The sequence below is a fragment of the Lepisma saccharinum genome, chromosome 10 (genome assembly GCF_977018435.1).
Source record: "Lepisma saccharinum chromosome 10, izLepSacc3.1, whole genome shotgun sequence".
Lineage (NCBI taxonomy): Eukaryota > Metazoa > Arthropoda > Insecta > Zygentoma > Lepismatidae > Lepisma > Lepisma saccharinum.
In genome coordinates, this window is record NC_139238.1 from 48538627 (window position 1) to 48563730 (window position 25104).

At 37.7% G+C, this 25104-nt stretch overlaps 1 protein-coding gene across 1 annotated transcript in view; it reads right to left on the bottom strand.

The window, feature by feature from the left end:
* LOC145994088 (BTB/POZ domain-containing protein 2-like) overlaps positions 1-25104 on the bottom strand; it is a 48426-nt gene that overhangs the window by 9792 nt on the left and 13530 nt on the right. Inside the window, exons 2-3 of the mRNA XM_083130176.1 lie at positions 13081-13214; positions 11675-11879 (exon numbers count right to left, since the gene is read on the bottom strand). Of these exons, the coding sequence (XP_082986302.1) occupies positions 11675-11879; positions 13081-13214 (339 nt within the window). The remainder of the gene's footprint in view (positions 1-11674; positions 11880-13080; positions 13215-25104) is intronic.

Here is a 25104-nt window from a genome sequence, read left to right on the forward strand (position 1 = left end):
CAAAAAAGTGCCTGGCAAGTTAAAAGATGAGACACTTGATGATGTTATTGTGGCATTTGCTGGGTTAAGGGCCAAGATGTACAGCTTTGAAACATGTAGTGGTGCTGTTGCAAAAAAGCCAAGGGCATTGGCAGAGTAATTGTTGACAAAGAACTTGAATTTGAAGATTACAAAAATTGCCTCAAATCATGTAGCACAATCAGAACATCATAAAATAGAATTCAGATTGTGGATCACTTGTTGACTACAAATATTGTAAGAAAAGTGGCTCTGGACCCACATGATGATAAGAGATGCATTTTGTCATGTGGCATACATACTCTACAATGGGGTCATTGTGATTTGAAAAATGGCAATCAATGCCCAATTACAGAGCATGATTTGAAATAAATAAGCATGCCTATGAACTTATTTGGGTTAAAAAAACAGGCTACTATGGACCTGCCAACACCACAACCCTCTTCTGATATGATATCTAAACTAAGTGCTTTGTTAATTATTCATCTGAACAGCATACTTACAGATGTTGATGATGAAACAGGTAAAACATTGTACATGTTTAACAATAATTTAAATCATTACCAATTACCTGTAGGTGGTCAATTGCAATTTATTACAACCCCCGAGGGTAATGTCAAGATTTCAGTAGGGAGAAATATTTAGAGAATTAAGCACTCAAACATGATTTCTGGCACTGTATATACTGTTTCTGCTGGTGACTGCTTATATATTGAGGTCCCTGGATCCTATGACAAGCTCATACCTTTTTTTATAGAATTAAGAATTAGATATTCAATAATAAATAACCACTAAAACAAAAATGCCTAATGATATATTTGGCCATACAAGACATGAAGATCACAGTGATGAGATTCTGATGCTTGATGTCAGAGTCAAGAAATTAAGAAGTGATTTACAAGCTTTACAAACCACACTCAATGCCAGTCTTCAACTAGAAATTACAAATTTACAATCACAATGCATGGACCCTCTTCTTAAAATTGACTCAGAACTCAAATTATTGCTTCAGAAATATACTGATTTGGCCACATTGGATAATTTTCAAAGTTTAGAAGAAGCTGTAGCAGCTCTTCAAGCCAAATTTAAGACCCAGGCCACCAACTCTGAGCAATTGAAACAGCAATTGGAAGAGCAGATTAATAATGTCCAGACACAGCTCCAAACATTTGCCAAAAGCATAAAATCACAAGAAGATTTTGATCTAGTGATTTCCACTCTAAAGGAACAGATTCAATCACTTCAGATACCTAATCTGGACCCCTTGAACAATGCCATAGCCGAGGTTAAAGAAAAAATTGAGAGACTTGAAAATTTTATGAACAACTTGCCATCTTCTGATGCTTTGAGTGCAATAACTCGGAGTGTTGCCAACATTAAGCTGCAACTTGAAACATATGAAGATTTTGGAAAAATTCAAAGTACCATAACCCATCTTGAGGGTACAATAGCAGCAGTGCAAAGTGATTTGACAAATGTACAAGAATCTCTAGAATCCCGCCTGCCTGGTATTGTAGACACACTTGTCAGTGTCCAGCAACAGATCACAAAGCTTGAAAACCTCAACACTGAATCTGAGCTATCTCATTTTCATCACTTGATCGATGATATCCAAACAAAACTTGAAATTTTACAACAATCAACACCCACTCAGGCAGATATAGCCCTGCTCCAAAATGCTATGCAAAATGTGGCTGATGCTTCTGAATTAAATAATGTGAAATTGGCACTTGAATCTTTGCAAAATACTGTAACAAATCTGCTTACATCACAGGAACTTAAAAATATTAAGAGAGCTGTGAATGGCATATTGAAATCAGAAGATATCAAGAATATCCAGACAGAGATCAAACAACTTACTCAGACAGTGGCCACTCTACCAACTAATCAACATATTAATGAACTGCATGCCCTGTTTGAGGATATCAGAAGACAGGTCCATGATCTTACTGCTCAAAATTCAAAATTGGCAGTTATTGAAAATTTGCAACAAATTGTAGCTAATATCAAGCAACAGCTAGGGACCATGGAATCCAATCAAGCAAATGCCCTGTCTGTTTTTGCCACCCAGCTACAAGAAATTGTGCAACAATACAAAAAACTTGTTGTGGACATAAAAATCAAGCCAGGCCATGATGATGTTGTTAGGACCATCAATGAGCACCTTGAATCTGTAACAAGCAGATTGCTTACAGCAGAAAAGGAAATAACAGGCATAATCGAGAATCCTAAACATACAGTAATTCTTGAATTGTACAGCATCCCCAACAAAGAATATGATTCACCATTTACACCAGGTGGCAAAATATATATGCTGTCCCCTGCACAATTTTATTACCAGTTTTTTGTTGGGGGCACACTGAGACCAATCAAGATCAAATATTGGCTACAACCACAGGCACACCACTACCCCACCTTATCAATAACAAATGCTGACAACAAACAAAAAATCACCAGTGTAGAGTTAGAGGATTTTACAGATCCCAATACATTAGAAACATCTTATGCTGAAGATGATGGCTCTCTGGAATTTCATATACAAATAGGAGACAAACTGTATTTAGAAAATCCTGTAGTATCAGCTGCTGAACACCCCATAGTTGCAATATTCCTGTTTACATATTATGTCTAGACAAATTATTGTTGATGAATTACACAGACAAGCCAGACATAATTATAAGAGACTGCCAGTAGTTACAAAAGGCATAGATGATTTATGGCAGAGCGACTTGATTGAGATGGCAAGTGGACAGCTGAAAAACTTAGACAAAATCAACAAGGGCTACAAGTATCTACTTACTGTAATAGACACATTTTCAAAATTTGCCTGGGCTGTGCCACTCAAATCCAAGACTGGAAAATGTGTTACAGAAGCCTTCAGGACAATCATCAATCAGAGTGGAAGATCACCGCGCTATTTGCAAACAGATAATGGCAAAGAATTTTATAATTCTGTGTTCCAACAATTTATTAAAAGCCAGTCAATAAAACATTACTCGAGTTACAGTGATCTCAAAGCCTCAATTGTAGAGAGATTCAACAAAACCCTAAAAAATCTTATGTATAAACAATTTACACTTGAAGGTAATTATAAATGGCTTAATATTCTTCCAGAACTTCTACCTAAATATAACAACTCGGTCCATTCCACAATCAACATGAAACTTTCTGAGGCAACTTCATCTGATGAGCAAAAATTGATCAGAACTGTTTATTATCCTAGATACCAGCCAACAACAAGAAAGGCCAAATACAAGGTGGGTGATCAAGTAAGAATCAGCAAATATAAGCACTTATTCAAAAGAGGCTTTACAAGAAACTGGAGCACTGAATTATTTACGGTGGTTCAAGTTAAACCTGGGACCCTTAACACATATATAATAAAAGACCACCGAGGAGAAATTCTCAAAGGCCGGTTCTATGAAGAAGAACTCAGCAAAACTAAACAGCCTGACACATATCTCATAGAAAAAATCATCCGCAGAAAAGGCAACAAGTTATTTGTCAAATGGCTAGGACTTCCAGAACACAGCTGGATCGATGCAGACAAAGTGATAATATGAGCACCTGGGATGTTATAAAGAGGCTGCCAGAACCTGAACAGCAGATTAAGAGAAATGGCAAGTTGCTGCCTGATAATATTAGATGTCTTATTGTTGGGCCATCGGCTTGTGGTAAAACTGCACTAATGATTGATAATTTTTTATTGACACCCAACTGGTTAGACTGGAAAATCAGGCACTTGTATGTCTTCTCTAAGAGCTTGGAACAATTAAAATATCAGCAGCTGATGAAGCTATATGATGGATTGGATATTGCCACTTTTGAATCAGATGTTAAGCCACTCCATGAATGTCTCGATAATTCTGTTGTTGTGTTTGATGACATTATACTGGATAATCAAAACAAGGTTAGAAATTTTTTTACACAGGGCCGACACAAAAACATAGATTGTTTCTACCTGGCACAGACTTTTTCTAAAATACCGAAGCAGCTGATCCGAGACAACAGCAATTTTATATGTGTGTTTCATCAAGATCATACCAACCTCAAACACATACATGATGAATATGTAGGTGGGGACTTGAGCTACAATGATTTTTCCAAGTTTTGCAGTATGTGCTGGAATCAAAACAGTTATGGGTTTGTCACAATTGATATGACAAGAAAACCCAATAGTGGCAAATACAGAAATAAAATCAACAATTTTCTAGACATTGAAACATATATAAATAACCATGAAAAGGCCAATTATTGATGATCTTAAATTAAGAGATTATCTTGTAAAAAGATTTAAGGGATGGAAATCACAGAACCGAGGAATTTATGAACAACACAAGCAAACAGAACAGCCTATTATTGATGCTATTAGTGAATTAGGTAAAAATATCAAAACTGTTACAGAGCAAAATCAAAATTTGATCGCAGAGCTTGTACCTGTAGCTGCAAGGAACATATTAGATTATCCAATCACCCCACTTTCCAGTATTCATACACCTAGTCCTGTTGCTCCTCGAAGAATTGAAGCTACTCAGGATCCTATTGAATTGGGTCTTCTTGCTCAAAAATATTTAAGCACACCTAAAGACAACAAAGATGAGGTTTTTGGCTTATATGCTGACACAGAGCGTGATGGTAGCATCATACATAGAATTGGCAATTTCAGAGTAACATTTATGGGAGAAGATCTCATTGTATATTCAGAATCTCATCTTGGAGAAAAAGGTGGTTTTGTTAAATATCCTGGCACACCTGGATTGTGGGAACTGATGACTAGGAAAAGACCTGGCAGCTATACAGATCAAGATTATGAGCATTACAAAGAAATATTAATAAAATCAGATGCTCTATACCAGAACAATGATCCCACACAAAAAAGAGTCAAGTCTAGCAGTGGAGCAAAATACAACAATTTAATCAAACCCATATGGTCACAGATCAAGACTGGCAGTGGAATCAAACAATACAACACCCTGCCTAAAGAATTTGTGTGGGTTGATGATGTCAGGAAACTTGTAGATAGGTTATTGGTGATAGCTGGGGAGGAAAATGCTGGCAACCACAATTTTTACAATGAAAAGGTTGGAATTATGGACATGATAAGCACAAAATTGTCTAATTTTATAGTGAATGACACTAAGGGGATTGGATATCTTATAAAATTATTAATACTCTACCACCTAAATTTTGGAATATTTCTGAGGGTCGGGGGTTGGTTAATGACATTATAAACAAGCTACCATTTGAACTACACATTCCAGGCTATCAGTATTGTGTTCCCGGTACAAAATTGGACCATAGATTAAACAGAGGTGATCCTGGTGTTAATCCCCCTAGATGCTGCTTGCAGAGACCATGACATAGCATACAACACACATACTGATCTTGACAAGAGACATGTTGCAGACAAGAAATTAGAAGAGGCTGCATTTGGTAGATTTGTAAGCAAAGATGCTTCTTTAAGTGAAAAAATAGCAGCATTGGGGACCACCATAGCTATGAACACCAAAGAAAAACTGGGGTGGGGGCTGTGAATATGTATATAATAAACTTACAATGAAGGCCAAGGGTGTTATGTATCAAATACCTTATGCAGGTCTTAAATCTCTTAAAACTATTGATAGTCTTTTAACCAAAAAGCAGCGCAAGAAAAAAAGCTCTTGTATTTCCAAGGGCCATGGTATGAAATTGTTGCTTAGTACCCCCCAATTAAAAAAAAATACAGCAATCCAGGAAAAAATCACATGTGGGTGGATTTATATTTACTATCCCGGCCATCTTAGCAGAACTTGGGGCTGTTGGGAGCTTGGCTGGGGGATCAGCTGCCATAGCAAAAACAGTAATAGATGCCAAGAAAAATAGGGCAGAATTAGATGAATTGAAGCGCCATAACCTGGCCATGGATTTGATTTGATTTGATTTAGTTTATTTTACTTCGCGTTTTGTGCCTCTTGTCTAATTTGCGAAGATGGGGATGAGTGATGAAATGATGAAATTGATGAATGGACATTCACAAACAACCAAGCCCGACCGGGATTCGAACCCGGGACCCTTGGCGTCGCAGCGCGATGTGCTAACCACTCGGGCACAGGGTCGGGCCCTGGCCATGGAGAATCAAGGTAAAGGTGTTAAGAGAGCCATGAATAAGTTTTAAAAAAAGAAGAGCCGCTTACAAACCAAGATATTGAAGCTTTAATCAAGCCACTGGGCATCAAAAATTTTAGAGGTGTGTACATGTCTGATTCTTTACCAGAACAACCACTCAACAAAGAGTGTGGCATTGTTAATTTGGATAAGTTCAAAAATCAGGGCACTCACTGGATTTGTTATCTTAAATATTTAAAAAATGAGGCATTTGTGTTTGATTCATTTGGAGGTGTTCCACCTGAAAATTTAGTAAAATATCTAAAATCAGCTAATCTTTATTACAATAATGCCCGTGTTCAAAACTTCAAAGATGTTAATTGTGGACGTTTGTGTTTATCTGTTCTCAGATATCTGTCTCAAATAAATAAACCATCAATTGAAGATTTTCAAAAGGCCTTGTGGTATTTAAAACATCATGGGGGTATTCCATCTCACCAGCCAAAATTCAATATTGAAACTCAAATTACATGATGATATAGTATATCCCAAAACAATAGCTCTCAGAGCATTTTATGGCATGTACTTGATCCCTAATATTACACACCACAACAACAAAATTGCAGTAGGGGATCAAAAAATTGTCATCACTCCAGGGCAGTATAATCTGTCCACTTTAAATGCTCAATTACCCAGAGGTATAGTATTAACTCAAAATTCTGTCACTCACAGAGTAGAGATTGTATCTGCTACAGAAACAGTGGATCTGGGTACTATAGGAGAGCTGTTAGGCTTTGAGAACAACACAAAACTTGAACCAGCCATCAAACACACTGCTATTAATATACCTAAATTCTTAGCCATAGAGACTCTAAATATTCACTGTAATGTGGCCGAGGGTATGATCACCAAATCAAATGGCATAGGCACTCACAAACAAACTGGCATTATTGCAACATTCAAACCTAACTCTGAATTTATGGAGCCCATCATCTACACTCCATCCCCAACATTATATTTTCCTGTGTGCCATAATAGAATAGATTATATTGAGTTGATGGTCACTAATGAAAAAGAAGAATTTGTTGATTTTGCTGGAGCCACAACAACTGCAATCATGGAGATTAATATTTAAATAAAAATACATACAAAAAAAATGGAAAATATTGAGAGTTATGAGCTACAATCATTCCCCCCAAACAGCAGGACATTTGCAAATTTAAATCAACCCAACACAGAGATTGAGGTTGATCTTGATGTAGGGGATGGCTTTATACACCCCCACAGAGCAGATCTATACATCAAATTTGATGTTGTAAAGCTCGATGGAACAGATTATCCGGCAAATTCAAATATAAGATTGGTAGACAATTTTGTGCCGCATCTGTTCTCTGAAATTGAGATCAGAAAGCATGGTGTTGTTATAAACAGAGTGGATTATCCCGGCATTACCTCCACAGCTTTGGCCACACTAAAATTATCCAAAACCGAGGCATCATACTACAAAATAGGTGGATTTGAGGCTGGTGATAAAATATTATCTAAGAGCCACACAGTGCTGTTCCCCATGCGCCTGTTGCCAGGATTCTTCTCAGATTACAAAGATATTATGTGGAAGGGTGGTTTAAGAATCACATTTAGAAGAGCTGCCAATGATAATAATGCTTTGATGAGGTACAGTACATTAAACTCTACAGGGGAAGCTTTGCCTAATACCCTACCTGATGAGGGCAAATGCATTATTCAGACTATGGAACTAAGAATCCCGGTTGTTGAATATGAAGCCAGTTATGCTCTTAAATACAAAGCAGATATAATAAAAAACCCACAGATTCCTTTACAATTTTATACATATCAATGTGTACAGAAGCCTGCCGCTGGTACTTATTATGAGTTTGATGCTACAAATTCATTCTCCAGTATACAATATGACATGCCGGATTTTGTGGTGGTACTGTTTCAGACTGGAAGACACAATAATCAGGAAAAAAATTCAAGTAGATTTGATAACTGCAACATCAAGAACATATATCTTAAAAATGGCAGAAATGAGGTATTTCCTAGAGAAAATTATAATTTAGACATGTCCAAGGATGATTTTCTTAAATTATATGAAGCATTTACAGCATACAAAAGGGTCACTACTGGCAATACTGACATGTATTACACACCAGATGAATTCAAAGCACAGAGACCCATGTTTGTCATCAACACTTCAAAAAGAAAAAAAGTTGTGGTTAATGACAGGACAAACATTAAAATTATCTGTGAATTCCACGATACACTCCCTGATGACACCATATGTAGTGTTATTCTCATAGGTGAAAAATCATATGTTTATGATGTAAGAAATGAGAGAGTCACAGAACAATTCTAGAAGATTTTTGCTTATTGCACAAGTTGAGCCTGGTGTATAATTAAACTTAAACCGGAAGTAAATATGTGTGTGTGGGTTGTGGTGTGTGTGTGTGTGTGTGTGTGTGTGTGTGTGTGTGTGTGTGTGTGTGTGTGGGCGTGTGTGTGTGGGTGTGTATGTGGGTGTGTGTGTGTGTGTGTGTGATGGGTGTGGGTGTGTGTGTGGGTGTGGGTGTGTGTGGCTTAGTTTTAGGTGTGGGCAAAAAAAATATCAAGAAGGGCATATTTTTGACAAGCTTATGGACAACAATCTCACAGATGTGGCTTTTGCAAGTGTAGTCAAATCAATCTCAGGGGGCTCATCATTTCACAGGAAATTCCCGAGGGCATTTTTACAAAAATCTTGGATTAGACGGAGTACCACACTTGAGCAAAAAGCTCATATGGGCATGTTGAGCAAGTTTTAAGTGTAGGCAAATCTGCCTGTGGGGGGTTCATCATTTCTCGGGTTTATAATAGGTCAAAACATACTACTCTAATTCTTTTCTAAGAACAACTATCGCAGCATTTTTTCTTTTTATGGGGAGGGGGAAGGATAATATTATCCTTATTCAGTATGAAATTTAACTGCACATATTATGTGACATGTGAATTTTTAGTCTATACATACATCTAACTATTCGAATTCTTTCCAGGTGCAGTTTAAAGGAACTCGTTCACATCCAATGCATTGGATTTTGAAATATATTCTGTGGTTAAAAGATGGTTCCGCTTCATCACAGAAACGGTGGACTAAACTCCGTACCAGCTAACTCTAGACCAGGCGAACGAGAACAAGTCTCTGCGCAAGTAGTGATGCGAGACGGCTCCACCAATGAACAGTGAGAGAAACGGGATTGTGTAATGGAGTTACCCGATTTCCTCCTTGGCTTTGTAAGCGTTGCAAACTTTTGAAAAGGATAATACCGAACGCACATGGCAAACGGACAGTATTTTTGTCTCCAGGTCCGTACGATTGGTTTAAGAGTTTCTTAGGGAAATAATAGGGATAAAACTGCAAGAGCAAATTTTGAAAAGCCGTGAATATAGCGTACGGAGTAAAGTCTGGACCGTACGTCCGTACATGCCATGAAATTTCCGTACGGTTGGCAACGTTGCGCTTTCACCACTCGATTTTCCTCCTCCTCCTCTGCCGATATGTGGGGCCCTGCTCTACAGTTAGCTGGGACAGGGTATAGAACAGCGTAGAAGAGAAGACGGACATCCCCAGCAGTTTCGCAACTGTTGGCACAAAAAAGGACAATAACGATCTGAAAACGTTGGTTGAACAGTTCCGTGCTACATGGGGAGCCAGCCAACGCTTATCTACCCAGCCATCGAAATGCTCCTCCTCTGCCGATATGTGGGGCCCTGCTCTACAGTTAGCTGGGACAGGGTATAGAACAGCGTAGAAGAGAAGACGGACATCCCCAGCAGTTTCGCAACTGTTGGCACAAAAAAGGACAATAACGATCTGAAAACGTTGGTTGAACAGTTCCGTGCTACATGGGGAGCCAGCCAACGCTTATCTACCCAGCCATCGAAATGCTTTGTTGCACCAATTCTTTCGACATTCTATCCAGTGGGTTCACCGCCTCTGGGAAAGAGGATGCAGGACAGCCAATAAGAAGTCGTGAACAGACCAAGACAGTGCATAAGAAGAAACAGCCGTTGGTAGACGCTGCCATTTTGTAGGTGGTTCGCACTTCTCCATAAAGAGAGTGGATTGCGAGTACTCGGATATGACGTCACATTCATACATCCAGGAACTCTAAAGAGTCTTGGAATTGACTGACCTCTGTCGCAAAACATACGAATTCTTACTTTAAAACGTGTGTTAGGAGTATAAACATTCTTCATATTATACGGCAACTTTATAAGGCAATTTAGCTTGCGAATAATACGTTCTTGCACCATAAATGGTATATGATCGTCAATTATACACCACGGTATTCAATGTACTTGCTGGTGATACCTGAAGAAAAATATGCCGGATATAAAAGCCGTACACTGGACGTTCCAAGTGTTAAACCGAAAATCATCCCTGCACTATGTATGCAAATGTGAAGGATATTAATTTGAGGCATGAGAAACGATGGAATGACAACTTCGAAACAAAATATTTTGTAAATAATGTTCATTATTTATCTAGTGTCAATCACAGAGAAGATGTGTCTCTTCTTTAAAATAATGAAACAATTTCAAAGAGTCATTTTTTTTACGGAAATCGAATTTCTTTAAATTATTAAGCAAACTTTCTAAATTAAAAATAGTATTTTAAGAGTTTAGTTCGTCTAAAATATGAATAAAATATTCGAACAAATATTTCATAACCTTCTATGCAAAATACAGTTTGCTTCTGGAATAATTAAGATTTTCAACATTCAGTTATTCGCATAAAATGTTACAAATAGTGAGTTTTCCTACAAAACACATACTTTTTTATTTCTCAAATACAGCTTTAATGATTTATTATGAAAGTTTGTACTATTGGAGATTTTCTCAGAAAACTGACATGCATTCTTGCCACTGTTTCAGATATATACCAAATTTTTTAAAAAATATAGAATGCTTTGCCTGATTCTTTTCGAGATGGCAGTCACCAGCAGACAGATAGAAATTAGCTTCTAGACTGACGATATCTTAATTGGTATAACTAATAATATTACCAAGTCTCTTGCCTTTCATTATAAAGTCAGTTATTAGGGACTTTGCCGCCAATCTGTGATAAATATTGTCGCTTCTAGACACTGTTTGGTATAACCCGTTATTTGGAGACACGTTAAAGGAGTATCTTTCATTAAATGCATTTCAAACTGATATAGTTTTAAAGTTTATAAATTAGGCTACATTTTTTATTTAAAAAAATCCTGTCTCTTAATTTATTCAAAAGTTACAATGTAAAAAAGAGAAAATTATAAAGTACTAGAAAATTACACCTTTAAATATTATGTTTTGAAATTACGAAGTGTCACTAACACTGATAAGATATCAAAGAGAAAATTTCTAGTTCGTAAAATGTGAATGCAGGCTCTACGTAGCTCACAAACCGTAGTCCGTAACACAGCTGGTACAGGAGGATTATGGTGACTGCAACAAGATGTTCAATTACTGCAATAAAATGACCTTAACAGTTCATTGAAAACTGTTCTCGAATCATTATGTGATTAATATTTACCTGCAGAGCACATTCCTTAAGGTTCTTGTCGTTGTGGTCAAGAGCCAACTGAAGAACGGGCCATGCGTTATCTGTAGTCGCATGTATGAAGACGTACTCATTGCACATTTCAACCAAATCCGGAATGAGATATTTATGTGCTGCACGGCATACTCCGAGAGCTTCAGGAACTGATCCAAATTCAACTTCTCTTACATATATAAAACTGCAAAGAGAGAACACCACATCTGTGATATATACCACTCACAAATTCATAAATATACATACATACATAGGTGCGTGTTACGTGTATGTATACATGCACACATACGTACATATATGTAAACAGTGGCTTGGGGAAGTTATAGTGGCGCAGGAGAAACGGCGAGAAACTGTTGATTTGTTGGTATCAGAACACTAATCACAGGAAACGCGACTGGACTTGCAGAGGACGAACATAGAAAAAATATAGACATGATGAAATTGGTACGTTCAAACATGGTTCCACAGTACAAGTTAGTGTTTAATATTGCAGAGAGAAATACAATTTTAGACTATCGTATCAATCCATAAGATTGTATTTTATTTTAAAAGCCTCTCTGAATGCTTCATGTTGACCAGGGCATTCACTTGTTTATCTCAGTTGTCTCAACCTCTGAGGCATGTAAACAATGCACAGTGTTGTGCTATGCAAACCTCCTGAGGTATTCAGGAAATAGGTAGTTTCTTCTGCCTATGGAGTCAGCGGTTTGCATAGTGGCAATTAAAGTCACGATTCGGCATAGAGGAAGAGCTCCATGGCCTAGGGAATATAGAGGTGAGACAAGCTGAGAGGGGACTGGCTTTGGATTGGAATTGAGAAGGGAGAAGAGGTTAGGAGAGCAGTGGAGCAGAAGTGAGACGATGTGCTGGTCAACCTATAGAGAAGCCAACAGAGGACTTAGTTTATTTTTATTATTCGAAATTATCTTCATTTTTTCAGATAGACAGGTAACTATCCTAAACCCAGCCATGATTCAGGTTCAAAGGTTCATAAAACCCAACGAGTGACCATTGTCTTTTCTAGTTGTTAAGTTCCTAAATCTTATTTGTACCTTTCGCACTGCCAAGCGTTAACTCGTCATGACAATGACGAGTGCTCTCATCATAGAGGATGAATGATGAATAGCTTACATCACCCAGCAATTAATTGCGAAGTGACTGGTTCTAATCCCATCATTCTATAGAATGATACGCTATTAGAAAATGAAATGCATATATCATCAACCTTACATATAAATGCATCTGTCAACTACTAAATCACAGGTAAGTAAATCTAAATATCTCTATCATTATGGAAATACGTGTAGTTGCATATCTAATTGTATCACTGTAGAATTACAGATAATCATGAATATCAGAGACTTTATTTCACAATTAACACTTACTTCAACATCAGTTGAAAAGACTCTGGGGCGACGTCTGTGACACGAACAACTCCCTTTTCACTCAAGCCGCCGAAAAACATAGCCTCGAAGACAGGGCTTGCAATTGCCATTATCAGCTTGTGGGCCTTAAACACCTGGAATTTAGAAAAATGATATAAAAATACAAGGTAAGAAAATTTTGAATCAACTGTATTTTTTCACATTTTTGTATACCACACACTCTTTACTCAATGCTTTGCCCATTGACTAAACCACTTCAAATGCAGTCTATAATTACGCACGTTGTTCCAAAGTAGGTACTTATAAATACATGTCTATATGACACAGAAGTTATTTCAATACACACCCATCCACCCACAGATATATGGCTGTAACATATTGTAACATGTTTAGACCAGTGGCTGGCAACAGTGCAGCACATACAAGATGGCCGCGCACACCATGAAGAGGTTAACCTGCTGTACGCACTTGTTCGATAATAAATAATTTATTTAATTTAACATTCTTTGTATATAAGTACAATATAAAACATGGCGCAGTCGCGGAACACGGATGGACTAGTGAAGCAGACAGCTTCCTAATGATGTGCAGTTTTGTCACATCGTCTAGCCTGTGTAAGGGCCCGCTCGGGTTGCGTTCCAGTAATACCTACGTGATTTTCGAGGGATACAAAAATGGAATCTGCAAAAGTGCCGAAGGAATTGGTGCTCTCTGGTAATTTGTGTGAGAATTGGCGTCGCTTTAAACAGGCGTATCAAAGTTATATGTTGGCGGCAGGCCATGAAGCGAAACCTGATCATGTTAAAGTGGCTATATTACTTAATGTACTAATTGGTGATGACGCAGTTGAGTTATTCAACACGTTTAAGTTATCAGAGGAGGATCAACGTGATTTTGAGTGCGTGCTGCAACAGTTTGAATACTACGCAAATAATAAAACAAAACGTAGTGGCAGAACGCTATGTATTCAATTCTCATACACAGGAAGAAAGTGAAAGTTTTGACAGTTTTGTTACGGATCTGAAAAAAAAACTGGTTATGTCCTGTAACTTTGAACATTCGACAGATAGTGTTCTACGTGATCGAATAGTCCTTGGTGTTTCGGATAAAACCCTGCAAGAACGAATGTTGCGAGTAGGAGAACTGACGTTAGAAAAGGCCATATAAATAGGTCGTACTTCTGAAATGAGCAAACAACAGGCTAATACAATTCAAAATAGAAGTGCAGTATCCCCTTCGGTGGCAACGGTGAAATCGCGTCAGGACACTCGTTCCAGTGAAGTGAATGGCTAGGGTGCCATGAAGAAATGTGGTGGCTATAATCATTGCAGTGCGATGCAAAATTAAGCAAGTGAAAAATGTGCAGATGCAACAACAAGAATCGAGCATGTCTGAGAATGAAAGTGATGTGCTAGGTGTAATATCCGTTGTGAGTATTGATAGTGCCACTAAAGTCAGTGCTGAAAGTGAAACCAATAGAGAATGATTTAAAAAAATTAAGGTAGAAAATGAAAATATCGTATTCAAGCTGGATACAGGTGCTGAGGTCAATGTAATGCCATGGAGAATGTTGAAACAGGTCAAACCCAATTTTAAAATGAAGCCTACTAAAGTAGTGTTAGATCGTTATGGTGGTGCAAGAATTAGTCCACTTGGAGTCATAAGTTTAACGTGCAGGACTAAATGTGCTGGTAGCAATTTAAAATTCATAATAATGAAAGATGAATGTCGGCAGTGTAAGCCAATTCTAGGTGCAAGGACATGTGCAACACTAAATTTAGTACAAAGAGTACAAGTAGTTCTGGTATATAATAATGAAACACTTGAGTTTATTCAGAGTAACAAAGACGTGTGTGAAGGTGTAGGCAAGTGTAGCGGCACATTAAACATAGAGGTGGATGAACAGGTAATACCTGTTGCTAGGCCTCCAAGATTGATTGATTGAATTGGTGTTTTAAGGCCACTTTATGCACAGTAAGGCTAATCGGGACTGGACCTACAGTTTAAAGTGGGATCTGAACTACTATGTGCCTCCACCGGGTATCGAACCCAGGACCCGCTAGGCCTCCAAGAAGAGTTCCTCATGCAATAAGGCCCAAGTTAAAGCAGAGTTCAGAGAAACTTGAAAAAGAAAGTATAATTAGTAAAGAAGAAAATCCACAAGATTGGGTTAGTAACTTAGTAATTATAGAAAAGCCTAATTGTTCTCTTCGTTTGTCTCTAGATTTGCAAGATTTGAACAAAGCCATCAAAATAAATTTTGCTTTGATACAAACACTTCAGGAGGTAAGTACGTACAAAGCTAATTAATAAGTCAGTATATACTGTACTTGACTCGAGGCATGGGTTTTATCATGTGGAGTTAAATGAGAAGTCAAGTAAACTGTGTATTTTTAGCACACAATTTGCGTGTTATAGATTTAAAATACTAGCGTTTGGTTTGACACTGGCACCTGAAGTGTTTCAAAGAATCAACGAAAAGAATTGTGGTGACATTCCTGGAGTTACAATGTATTTGATGATCTGTTAATTGCAACAGAAAACGAAGAAGAGCATGATAAAATTCTGGAAGAGGTACTGGAAAGAGCAAGGAAGTTAAATGTAAAGAATCCGTCAAAGTACAGTGTCTCTCAAAAGTTTTAGGACAACGACATTTTAAACTAGGCAACCCAATTTACACAAGGCGTTGGTGGGTTGCGTGTAGAGTTAGGCGGCTCAATTTCAGGGTTGCCACATGCACAATAGATATTTATAAAATACGCGAAAGAAATAAAAACAAGTGTTATTGTATAAAAGTATTAAAAATATCACTATTATATCGCATGTGACAAAATTCTTTCTCAAAGAAAAAAAATAGGTTTTCTAGTATTTCATCGCTGATGAGTCTACAGAAAGAAAAAGAGGTGAGAGAAAACGAGAGGTGACAAACGAGAGGAGAAAAAGCGAAAGGAGAAGAGGAAAAGTAGAGGAGAGAAGAAAGAGAGGATAGACGAGGAGAGGAGAAGTAGTGAGAAGAAAGGAAAAATCGAGGAGGGATGAGGAAAATGGAGCAAAGAAGAGAAAAGAGAAGGAAAACGAGATGAGAGAAGAGGAGACGAGAAGAGGGTAGTGGAGAGTAGAGTAAAGGAGAGAAAAAGAGAAGAACGAAAAGAAGAGGAGAAGAGTGCAGTGGAGTCGGAAATCTAAGACAGGAGAGGAGATACGAGGAGTGAAGATGAGTGGGATGGAGATAAGATGCGAGAAAAGTAGGGAAGGCGATATGAGATAAAAGCAGAGCAGAAGGAGGGGAGAGAAGAAGGAGAAGGAGAAGAGAAGAACAGAAGGGACTGAAGAGAAGAGGTAGTTGCAGAAAATATCGTCTCAGCGTCAAGAATTGATGCATTGGTCAAATTGTCGACATGAAACATTCAATAACATTTTGAAATGTATTGGAGAATGTATTAGATCGGTGCAATATGCCTTTTGGCTGAGTTCAGAGCAAGATGAAATCTTTCACGTAAGATCATTGATTTTACAGGCGATTATACCACTAAAAACATGAATGTAATTTTAACATTTATCCAATGTTTCTCCAATTCTCGCTTCGTTGAAATGAAGATGTTGTAATTTAATATTTCCCCTCCCCCCATCGTTAATTCCAAACCGAATCATTCCGTTTCACACAGCGTGGACAATGAACACAATGGGATATGTCTAAAACTTACGAAAATTTTCTGCCACCGGAGGGGTTTTAACCTACGACCATCAGGTTGACAATCCTTAACGGTAACCATTACCCTACAAGCTGTCACTCCTGAAAGCAGGTAGAAGGAGCTGACGAACGTGAAATGTAGATGCAACTCTCCTCCTACATGTAATGTGCAAAGAATACTTGTTTGTAACAAAGAAAACGAAGGTAGAACGAATCGGAGAAAACATTTAATGGAGAATTGCACATGTTGAAAACTTTTCATTCGATATTTGCGGAGGTATCCTTGCATTGATCTCGAGTGGGAAAAAGGGTAAAATTAGTATATCCTGAATTGCCACAAATATAAAGAGTTATTTCATTAATATTTGTCAATGTCTTTAAACAAGTACAGAATTATCGTTAGAGTATCTTAATTCATGATCTTATACATGAAAATATCCCTTTGAACGTGTGTCAATTCATTCATTTGTTTTTTATATGTACATTTCAGATGCAGAACAATGTAGCCACTTTACACTGCTATTACAAATAATGTTACCTTAATAGAAGGGGAAATATGTTTTCTAGTATGGAGGATCGAACCTGAGACCGCAATCAATGCTTTCAAGAACCAATACACTAAGCCCTTCGTTTCCCTTGGAGAAACAATTCTTAATCATTCTCTCGCCTCAATTTTGTAAACGTTATCCTGCAAAAGAAAAGTTCAATACTCTGATATACATAGCTCTGTACTTCTAGAATTACTTTATACACATGCATTTTACTCTGAATTTCTTTCTGCGTATTAGTATATCTAAGCTTGTGAATAATTTATTTTAATTTCATAACGGTTACATGAACATTTACGAAATAGTTCCTTACAACTTGGAATCTAATAAATAGATACTTTCAAGTCTTCAAATTAGTTTTAGGCTACTAGATTTTTGCAAGGGAATTGTATATGTGATCCGTTTCCAGTCATTCATCGCTGAAGCAAACGTTTTAAAACTCTGTGGAATTTTCATTCTGAGATAAGTTTCTTTACTTGCTACATGTATGCGAACTACACTCTGTCCCACTTATCTCTGGAGCAGGTGAACGAAAACAAGTATCTGAGCATCGATGAACACGTGAGAGGAACGGGATTGCGTGGAGGGAGGAAAGTCACTGCAGTTACCAGCCTTCCCAGCAGCGTGCACTGTTTCGCTCTGTCCAGTCGATCCCCCTTCCCCCTTCTTTTCTGCTATGCGCGGCTTTGCTTAGGAGATGCTGGGACAGGACACAATTAATTGTTTTCGCAAAAAGTATCTCTGTGTGCCACACATTTCATTCTTACTCACATGAAAAAATGTCAGTTTGCATTCAGAGCTAGTTTCACAGTTACAAACTCTTTTGTCCTCGATGAAATAGGCATTTTGTTTATAATTTTGAAATTGAGGTCTAAGGTTAAAATCCTCATATTTTGGGCTTGAACTCGTAATCTAAGAGGTTTGAAGATCAGTCCTCTTCTTTGTGCGTGACCATTTTTACTTCTTTCTCTATTCATTATTCATCCTTATCGTCGCGATTAGCCAAAAGTAAAATCAGAAAAGTCCCCCTCCTTGACTGTGCTGTCTAAGGCGCTGTGCTTTGGACTCCGAATGCGGGACGTCATGGGGTCATGGGTTCGAGTCCGCCTGTGTTCAGTCTTAGGGTTCTCGGCCTGGGTATAGGGCCGGTAGCAACCCACCACCGTGAGGAAATTGGGGAACTACGAGTGAGTAGCGTAATCGGGTCTGGGAAATCTCCTATAACGGCTGGGGTTCGACGTGCTGATCCCACGTCACCCCATTACCAGTTGAAGAACTCCACACCTCTAAGTAGGACTGTGGGAGGGAGATTGGCAGTCGGGAGATAGGTCAAGGCCCTTCGAGGATTGTTATTATGGGTTATTATTATTAAAATAAGAAAATACAAGGGAATGAAAAAAATATAATTTTTAAATATTTATGTATAATAAAGCAACCACTCAGTTTTATTTTGTTCTTCATGGATCTATTGCCACTACTACGCTGTAATCCCGATAAGTATCTTACATGTTACAGGATAAAGCACGTGTTACTATTCGAATACTTATATAATAAGCTTTTTGTTTTTCAGGAATTATGACAAACTTATGCATGTTTAGCTAGTGCCCAACTAGCCGCCTCTGATGAAATCTAACATTCTTCAGATTCTTTGTAAAATTCGACTCTGGCCACTTGTAACTTGTTGGGTGCAGACTTTGTGTTTTGCGATAAGAAGCGGCCTTGAATATAGCGTGAGTAACTTTGAACGCGAGCAAGCTACGCTACCAAGCTTGCCTGCCTTTGAAAACAGTCATTTTTTTCACCGTTTCCGAACGCGATTGCTATTGTAGAAGTATATATTGTTTCAAAAGAGCAAGAAAGGAAATTCGACCAATGTTCTCCCGTCGTTTTCTCTCTCTCTCTCTCTCTCTCTCTATATATATATATAAATATATATATATATATATATATATATATATATATATATTATATATAATTTTGGGTCTGGCCCCTTCCTCAAAGAAATCCTGGATACGTGCCTGGTCTACGTCAATGACAGAAATGCAAGCAATATTTTTATTTCTTTTTAACCCAATTAAAGGAATATGTAAGAATTTAAAAGATATTAGAAAGAGTGGAACTACTGTTGCTCTACCTTAAAAATTGTTGTTCTTCGATGAAGAAAAATAAGAAGCATTTAGTCCAGCACCTTAACACAGTCCCACGAGTATCTCTTGACAAACACTGTCAAATGTGATGTGATTTCATGAATAAAATTTTTACCCTGTCTACTTATAACGTTTCTCACATTTGGCAGTTCGCAAACATTTTTGCAAACGGTGTAATTATTTCGTGTTACCTTGCGTAACAGCAAATACATTTCATAAGACTGTTCTAGACACGAGACTTGCGTCAGTAAACAAGCATTTCGTCTGTTACAGTATCACAGGAAGAGAGCATCGTTCTGCAATGTTCAAGCCTCTAGATATTTTCCATTCCCATTCAAAATATCTCATCACAATAATAAGTTAGAAGAAATAACTCGTATTTTCACAACTACTGATATTCTAGTTTTTCATCATCACATCAAATTATTTCTCGAAGATAGCTGCTATTGATTGATTGATTGATTTAGTGTTTTAAGTCCACTTTATGCACAGTAAGGCTAATCGGGATTGGACCTACAGTTTAAAGTGGGATCCGAACCACTATGTGACTCCACCAGGAATCGAACCCGAGACCTCTTGATTACAAGGCAACGTGAAAAGAATTTACAATACCGGAACCTTCTGTAATTTCTATGCTACGTCTTATACTCACGAAATAATTAGCCGCGATGATTTATTTCAGGTCAACATGTTTGGGTGAGGTGAAGAAATTGTTCATAAACGTGTAGAAGTTGTAAAATAAGCTTTTCAGTTCTCGCAATGACTCTCCGTATGCAAGTATGGGAGCCATATTTGTTGATATGAACAATTGACGTTCGCAATTAGTTACGCTGTCTACAGCGTTGAGTAGTTGTATTTACGGTGGGACCAGTGCCCGAAAGGAAGAGCTTCTCTCCAGCAGATTTGCTACACTTAAAACTTGCTCAACATGCCCATATGGGTTTTTTGCTCTAGTGTAGCACTCTGCCTAACCCAAGATTTTTGTGAAAATGCCCTCAAATATTTTTCGGAAAGGAAGAGCTTTTTCGGAAGGGAAGAGCTCCCTCTCAAAGGAAAATATGCCCCTCTTGATGCCACACTTAAAACCAGGCCACCCTCACCCACACACACACACACACACACACACACACACACACACACACACATACACACACACACACACACACACACATACACATATTTATTTCTGGTTTAAGTTCAATTGGATACCAGGCTCATCTAATATTAAAACAATGCAATTCTTCTAGAACTGCTCTGTGACCCTTTCATTTCTTACATCACATGTTTACATGTTTCATATTGATTAATGTGTGCAATTTCAGCCGGGAGAATTCCCGTGAAAAATATGCCCCCTCGGAATTTCCCGGCTGATGCAATTTCTGAGTATTGAAGCTTTGCATGCAAACAAAATTGCATCAGCCGGGAGAATTCCCGTGAAAAATATGCCCCCCTCGGAATTTCCCGGCTGATGCAATTTCTGAGTATTGAAGCTTTGCATGCAAACAAAATTGCATCAGCCGGGAAATTCCTGTTTTTTTTCTTCTCGGCCCGGCTTAGGGTATATAAAGAGATTTTGCATTGCATCAGCCAGTATTGTGAGAGTAGCTGAGGAGTACAGACGTGTTGTTACAGTGCTTTTCATACTACAGGATTGCTTGTTTTAATATATCTGCCCTAGCCTGTTATACAAAAAAATCAATACATAACAAGATCATTGCTATTCTAGATACGCATGTCTGTACAGGTATTTGCGGACGGTCAGTGTGAATGAATATTTCCACTTGTAAGCTATTGGCTTTACAACCTGTCATAAGATAGGCATAGAGTTTTTGATTTGGACCCCAGGAAATTTTATATAAATACCAAAGCCAAAAAATATTAAGTGTATACACACATACACACACACACACACACACACAGCACAGTGTTGAACCCAACTGATTCAGTATAAAGTTTTGAATTGAAGCCCAGGAAATTGTATATAATAAACAACAACAAAAATGCCGAATCAAAAATATTGTAATCAGTGCAATAAAAATATATTTAGCTCTAATTGGGCCAGACACCAAAAGATTTGTAACCCAGACAAATGCAGAACTCCCACAATAATTTGCCCCAAATGCCATAGAAAATACAGCATGCAATACTTCACATATACACATAAAAATACTTGCTCTGTACAGTCATCAACATTGCCCCCTCAACCATCTACATCTGGTCTGAAAAGGAAGCACGAAGCACCTCTTAATGCCAGAGCAGCAAAGCAGCCACGCTATGCAGCACCTATCCGTAGCAGTTTTAATGCCCAACTTAGGGATTATCAGTTTGTATCAGAGCCAAGATGTGGCATTGAGAATTTCTTGAACAGTGTAAATTCTGATCTCCAGGCAATTCTAAATGCACAAAATGGTTCTTATAAGCTCTCCCTCAAATTGTTTGTACAATATAAGAAACCAAACGGTACAAAATTTACACAGCCCCACATAACAGAAACTGTACCGGTTTATTTAAATACAAATTCTGACACAATAATAGGCAATTTGATAAATCAACTGAATATCAAACACTCTGAATTTGCGGCAAAAGAATCAGGATGGAGCCTATGCGGTTCATCACACAAGCTCTATGTTAATATTTCTGAATTCAGCCCATTACAAGGATCTACATATGTGCCATTACCTGCCAATATTAAAAACAAACAAGTCGTGGTTAATATAAAAAATAATGACCAGAAATGTTTTTTGTGGTGTATATTAGCTGCTTTGTATCCAGTTTCAAGGAATCCTGAGAGAATAACTTATTACAAACAGCATGAACATGATTTTGACGATGTAATGGAGGGTTTAGAATATCCAATGTCAGTTCAGAATATTGATAAATTTGAAAAAAGGGCCAGGCACATCAATGGCAAACAATTATCTATTAATGTATTTATTTGTTCCACTGGCAATTGCTTGATAGCACCTCTCAGAATCAGTACAATTGATGATGAATCTGCTATTCCAATTGATCTGCTCTTAATTGAAGGGGATGGCACTTATCATTACACTTTGATACATAATCTTCAAGCTTTAGTGAGAACACAACTAGACAAAAATAAAAAAATATTTAAGTTGTGCAGAAGATGTTTAACTGTATTTGATGGTCAAAAAATGGTGAAGGGGGTTCGTGAAGAGAGTGCAGAAATTGCTAAAAACAAGTTAATTGAGCATCTGAAATACTGTGGCAATCATAAACCTGTTCATATGGTGATGCCCAATCCAAGTGAAAAAGCAAAATTCAAAAAGTATGAAGCCTTGTTGGAACACCCAGCATATATTGTCTGTGATTTTGAATCGAACGTCAAACCTATTGCATTCTGCAATCCAGATCCTGAAGAATCTGCAACTACACCATACCAGTTACATGAACCTTCCAGTTTTTGTTATGTAGTTATACGGGATGGTGTAGCTAGTAAAGAATATTCATACATGGGACCAAATGCCATCAAAGAATTTGCACATAGAATAGAAAATGTGTGCCGTGACATAGCATCTAACATCTTATTAAAATCAAAGCCTATGTTGCCTTTAACAGAGGAACAGATTGAAGATTTCAACAATGCAGAAAAATGCCCGGTATGTGATTGTCAATTTTCAGATACAAATATCAAGGTTCATCACCATTCTCATACAGATGGTAAATTCTTAATGGCCCTGTGTAATAGCTGTAATATTAAGATCAAGAGACCAAGATTTGTCCCCATATTTTGCCATGGAGCATCCAATTATGATTTTCATCATCTGATCAGGTACGAGGGGTTTGACAAGCAGAATTTAAATATTTTAGCTGAAAATGATGAGAAATATATATCTATTAGCAAGATAATTAAAGTTGATGGTGTTCCTATTCACATAAGATTTCTTGATTCTTATAGATTTTTATCTGCTAGCCTGGCTACACTGGCCTCTCAATTATCTGATGATCAATTCAAAATCACACGTGCCTCGTTTCCAAATCAGGACCTGAAATTAATTAGGCGAAAGGGTGTATATCCATATGACTATGTTACAGATTTTTCTAAATTTGATGAGTGTTCCCTGCCACCACAAGAAGAGTTTTACAGCAGAATCAGAGGATCTGGAATCACTGATGATGATTATCACCATGCCCAGTTGATGTGGAACAATTTAAAATGCAAGACATTTGGTGATTATCACATGGCATATTTGAAACTTGATGTGACCCTCTTAGCTGATATACTGCAAGCATTCAGAAAATCTTCCATGCAAAATTATAGACTGGACCCAATGTATTTTTTCAGTGCCCCGGGCCTAGCATGGGCCGCAACGTTTTTGAAAACCAAAATGCAATTGGATCTGATCCACGATCAAGATAAGTATCTGTTTATGGAGAAATGCATAAGAGGAGGGATGGTGCAATGTTCCCAGAGATATGCCAGAGCAAATAACAAATATATGCCTGATTATGATCCAGCACGGCCATCAAATTATATAGTGTATGTGGATGCAAACAACCTCTATGGTCACGCCATGATGGATAAACTGCCATATGCAGGGCTTGAATGGGTCGAAAATTTCAATATTGAGAATCTTAAGAATTTTGATGACAGTGACAGTGGCCTCATCTTAGAGGTTGATCTGACATTTCCAGATCATTTGCACAACAAATTTTCTGATCTGTCCCCAATTCCTGAGGTTAAGTGCTCACCTGGCTCTAAACAGAAGAAGCTCATGACGACTCTAGAGCCGAAACAGAGATATGTCACATATTACAAAAACCTCCAGTTCCTGATGAAACATGGTGTTCAAGTAACCAAAGTTGGCAAAGTCTTAAGGTTCAGGCACTCAGAATGGTTGAAACCATATATTGATACAAACACGGAGCTTCGAACATCTGCAAAGAGCCAATTTGATAAGGGCTTGTTTAAATTGATGGTGAATTCAGTGTATGGCAAAACAATTGAAAATGTCAGAAAACATACCGATGTTAAAATAATTACTGACCCCAGCCGGAGCAAAAAATTGGTTGCAAAGCCCAACTTCAATTATAGAAGAATTTATGATGAGTACATGGCACTTTTCAACATGATGAAAACAAAGATCAAATTTGATAAACCTATTTATGTAGGGGCTGTGATATTGGAATTGTCCAAATTACATATGTTAATATTGTATTATGACGTGCTGAAACCTTTTTATGGTGATCGTGTAAAATTATTGTACATGGACACGGATAGTTTTATTCTTGATATTCAAACAGAAGATGTTTATCAAGATATGTTACAGCCTGAATTGTTTCAATACTTTGATACCAGTGAACATACAAAGATTCAACATCACCACAACAAAAAGGTGCCCGGCAAGTTAAAAGATGAGACACTTGGTGATGTTATTGTGGAATTTGCTGGGTTAAGTGCCAAGGTGTATAGTTTTAAAACATGTGGTGGTGTTGCTGCCAAAAAGGCCAAGGGCGTTGGCAGAGTTACTGTGGAAAAAGATCTTGAATTTGAAGATTATAAAAATTGCATCAAATCACAGAGTTCAATCAGAACATCAGAAAATAGAATTCAGAGTGAGAATCACTTGCTGACTAGCAATATTGTAACAAAAGTGGCCCTGGACCCACATGATGATAA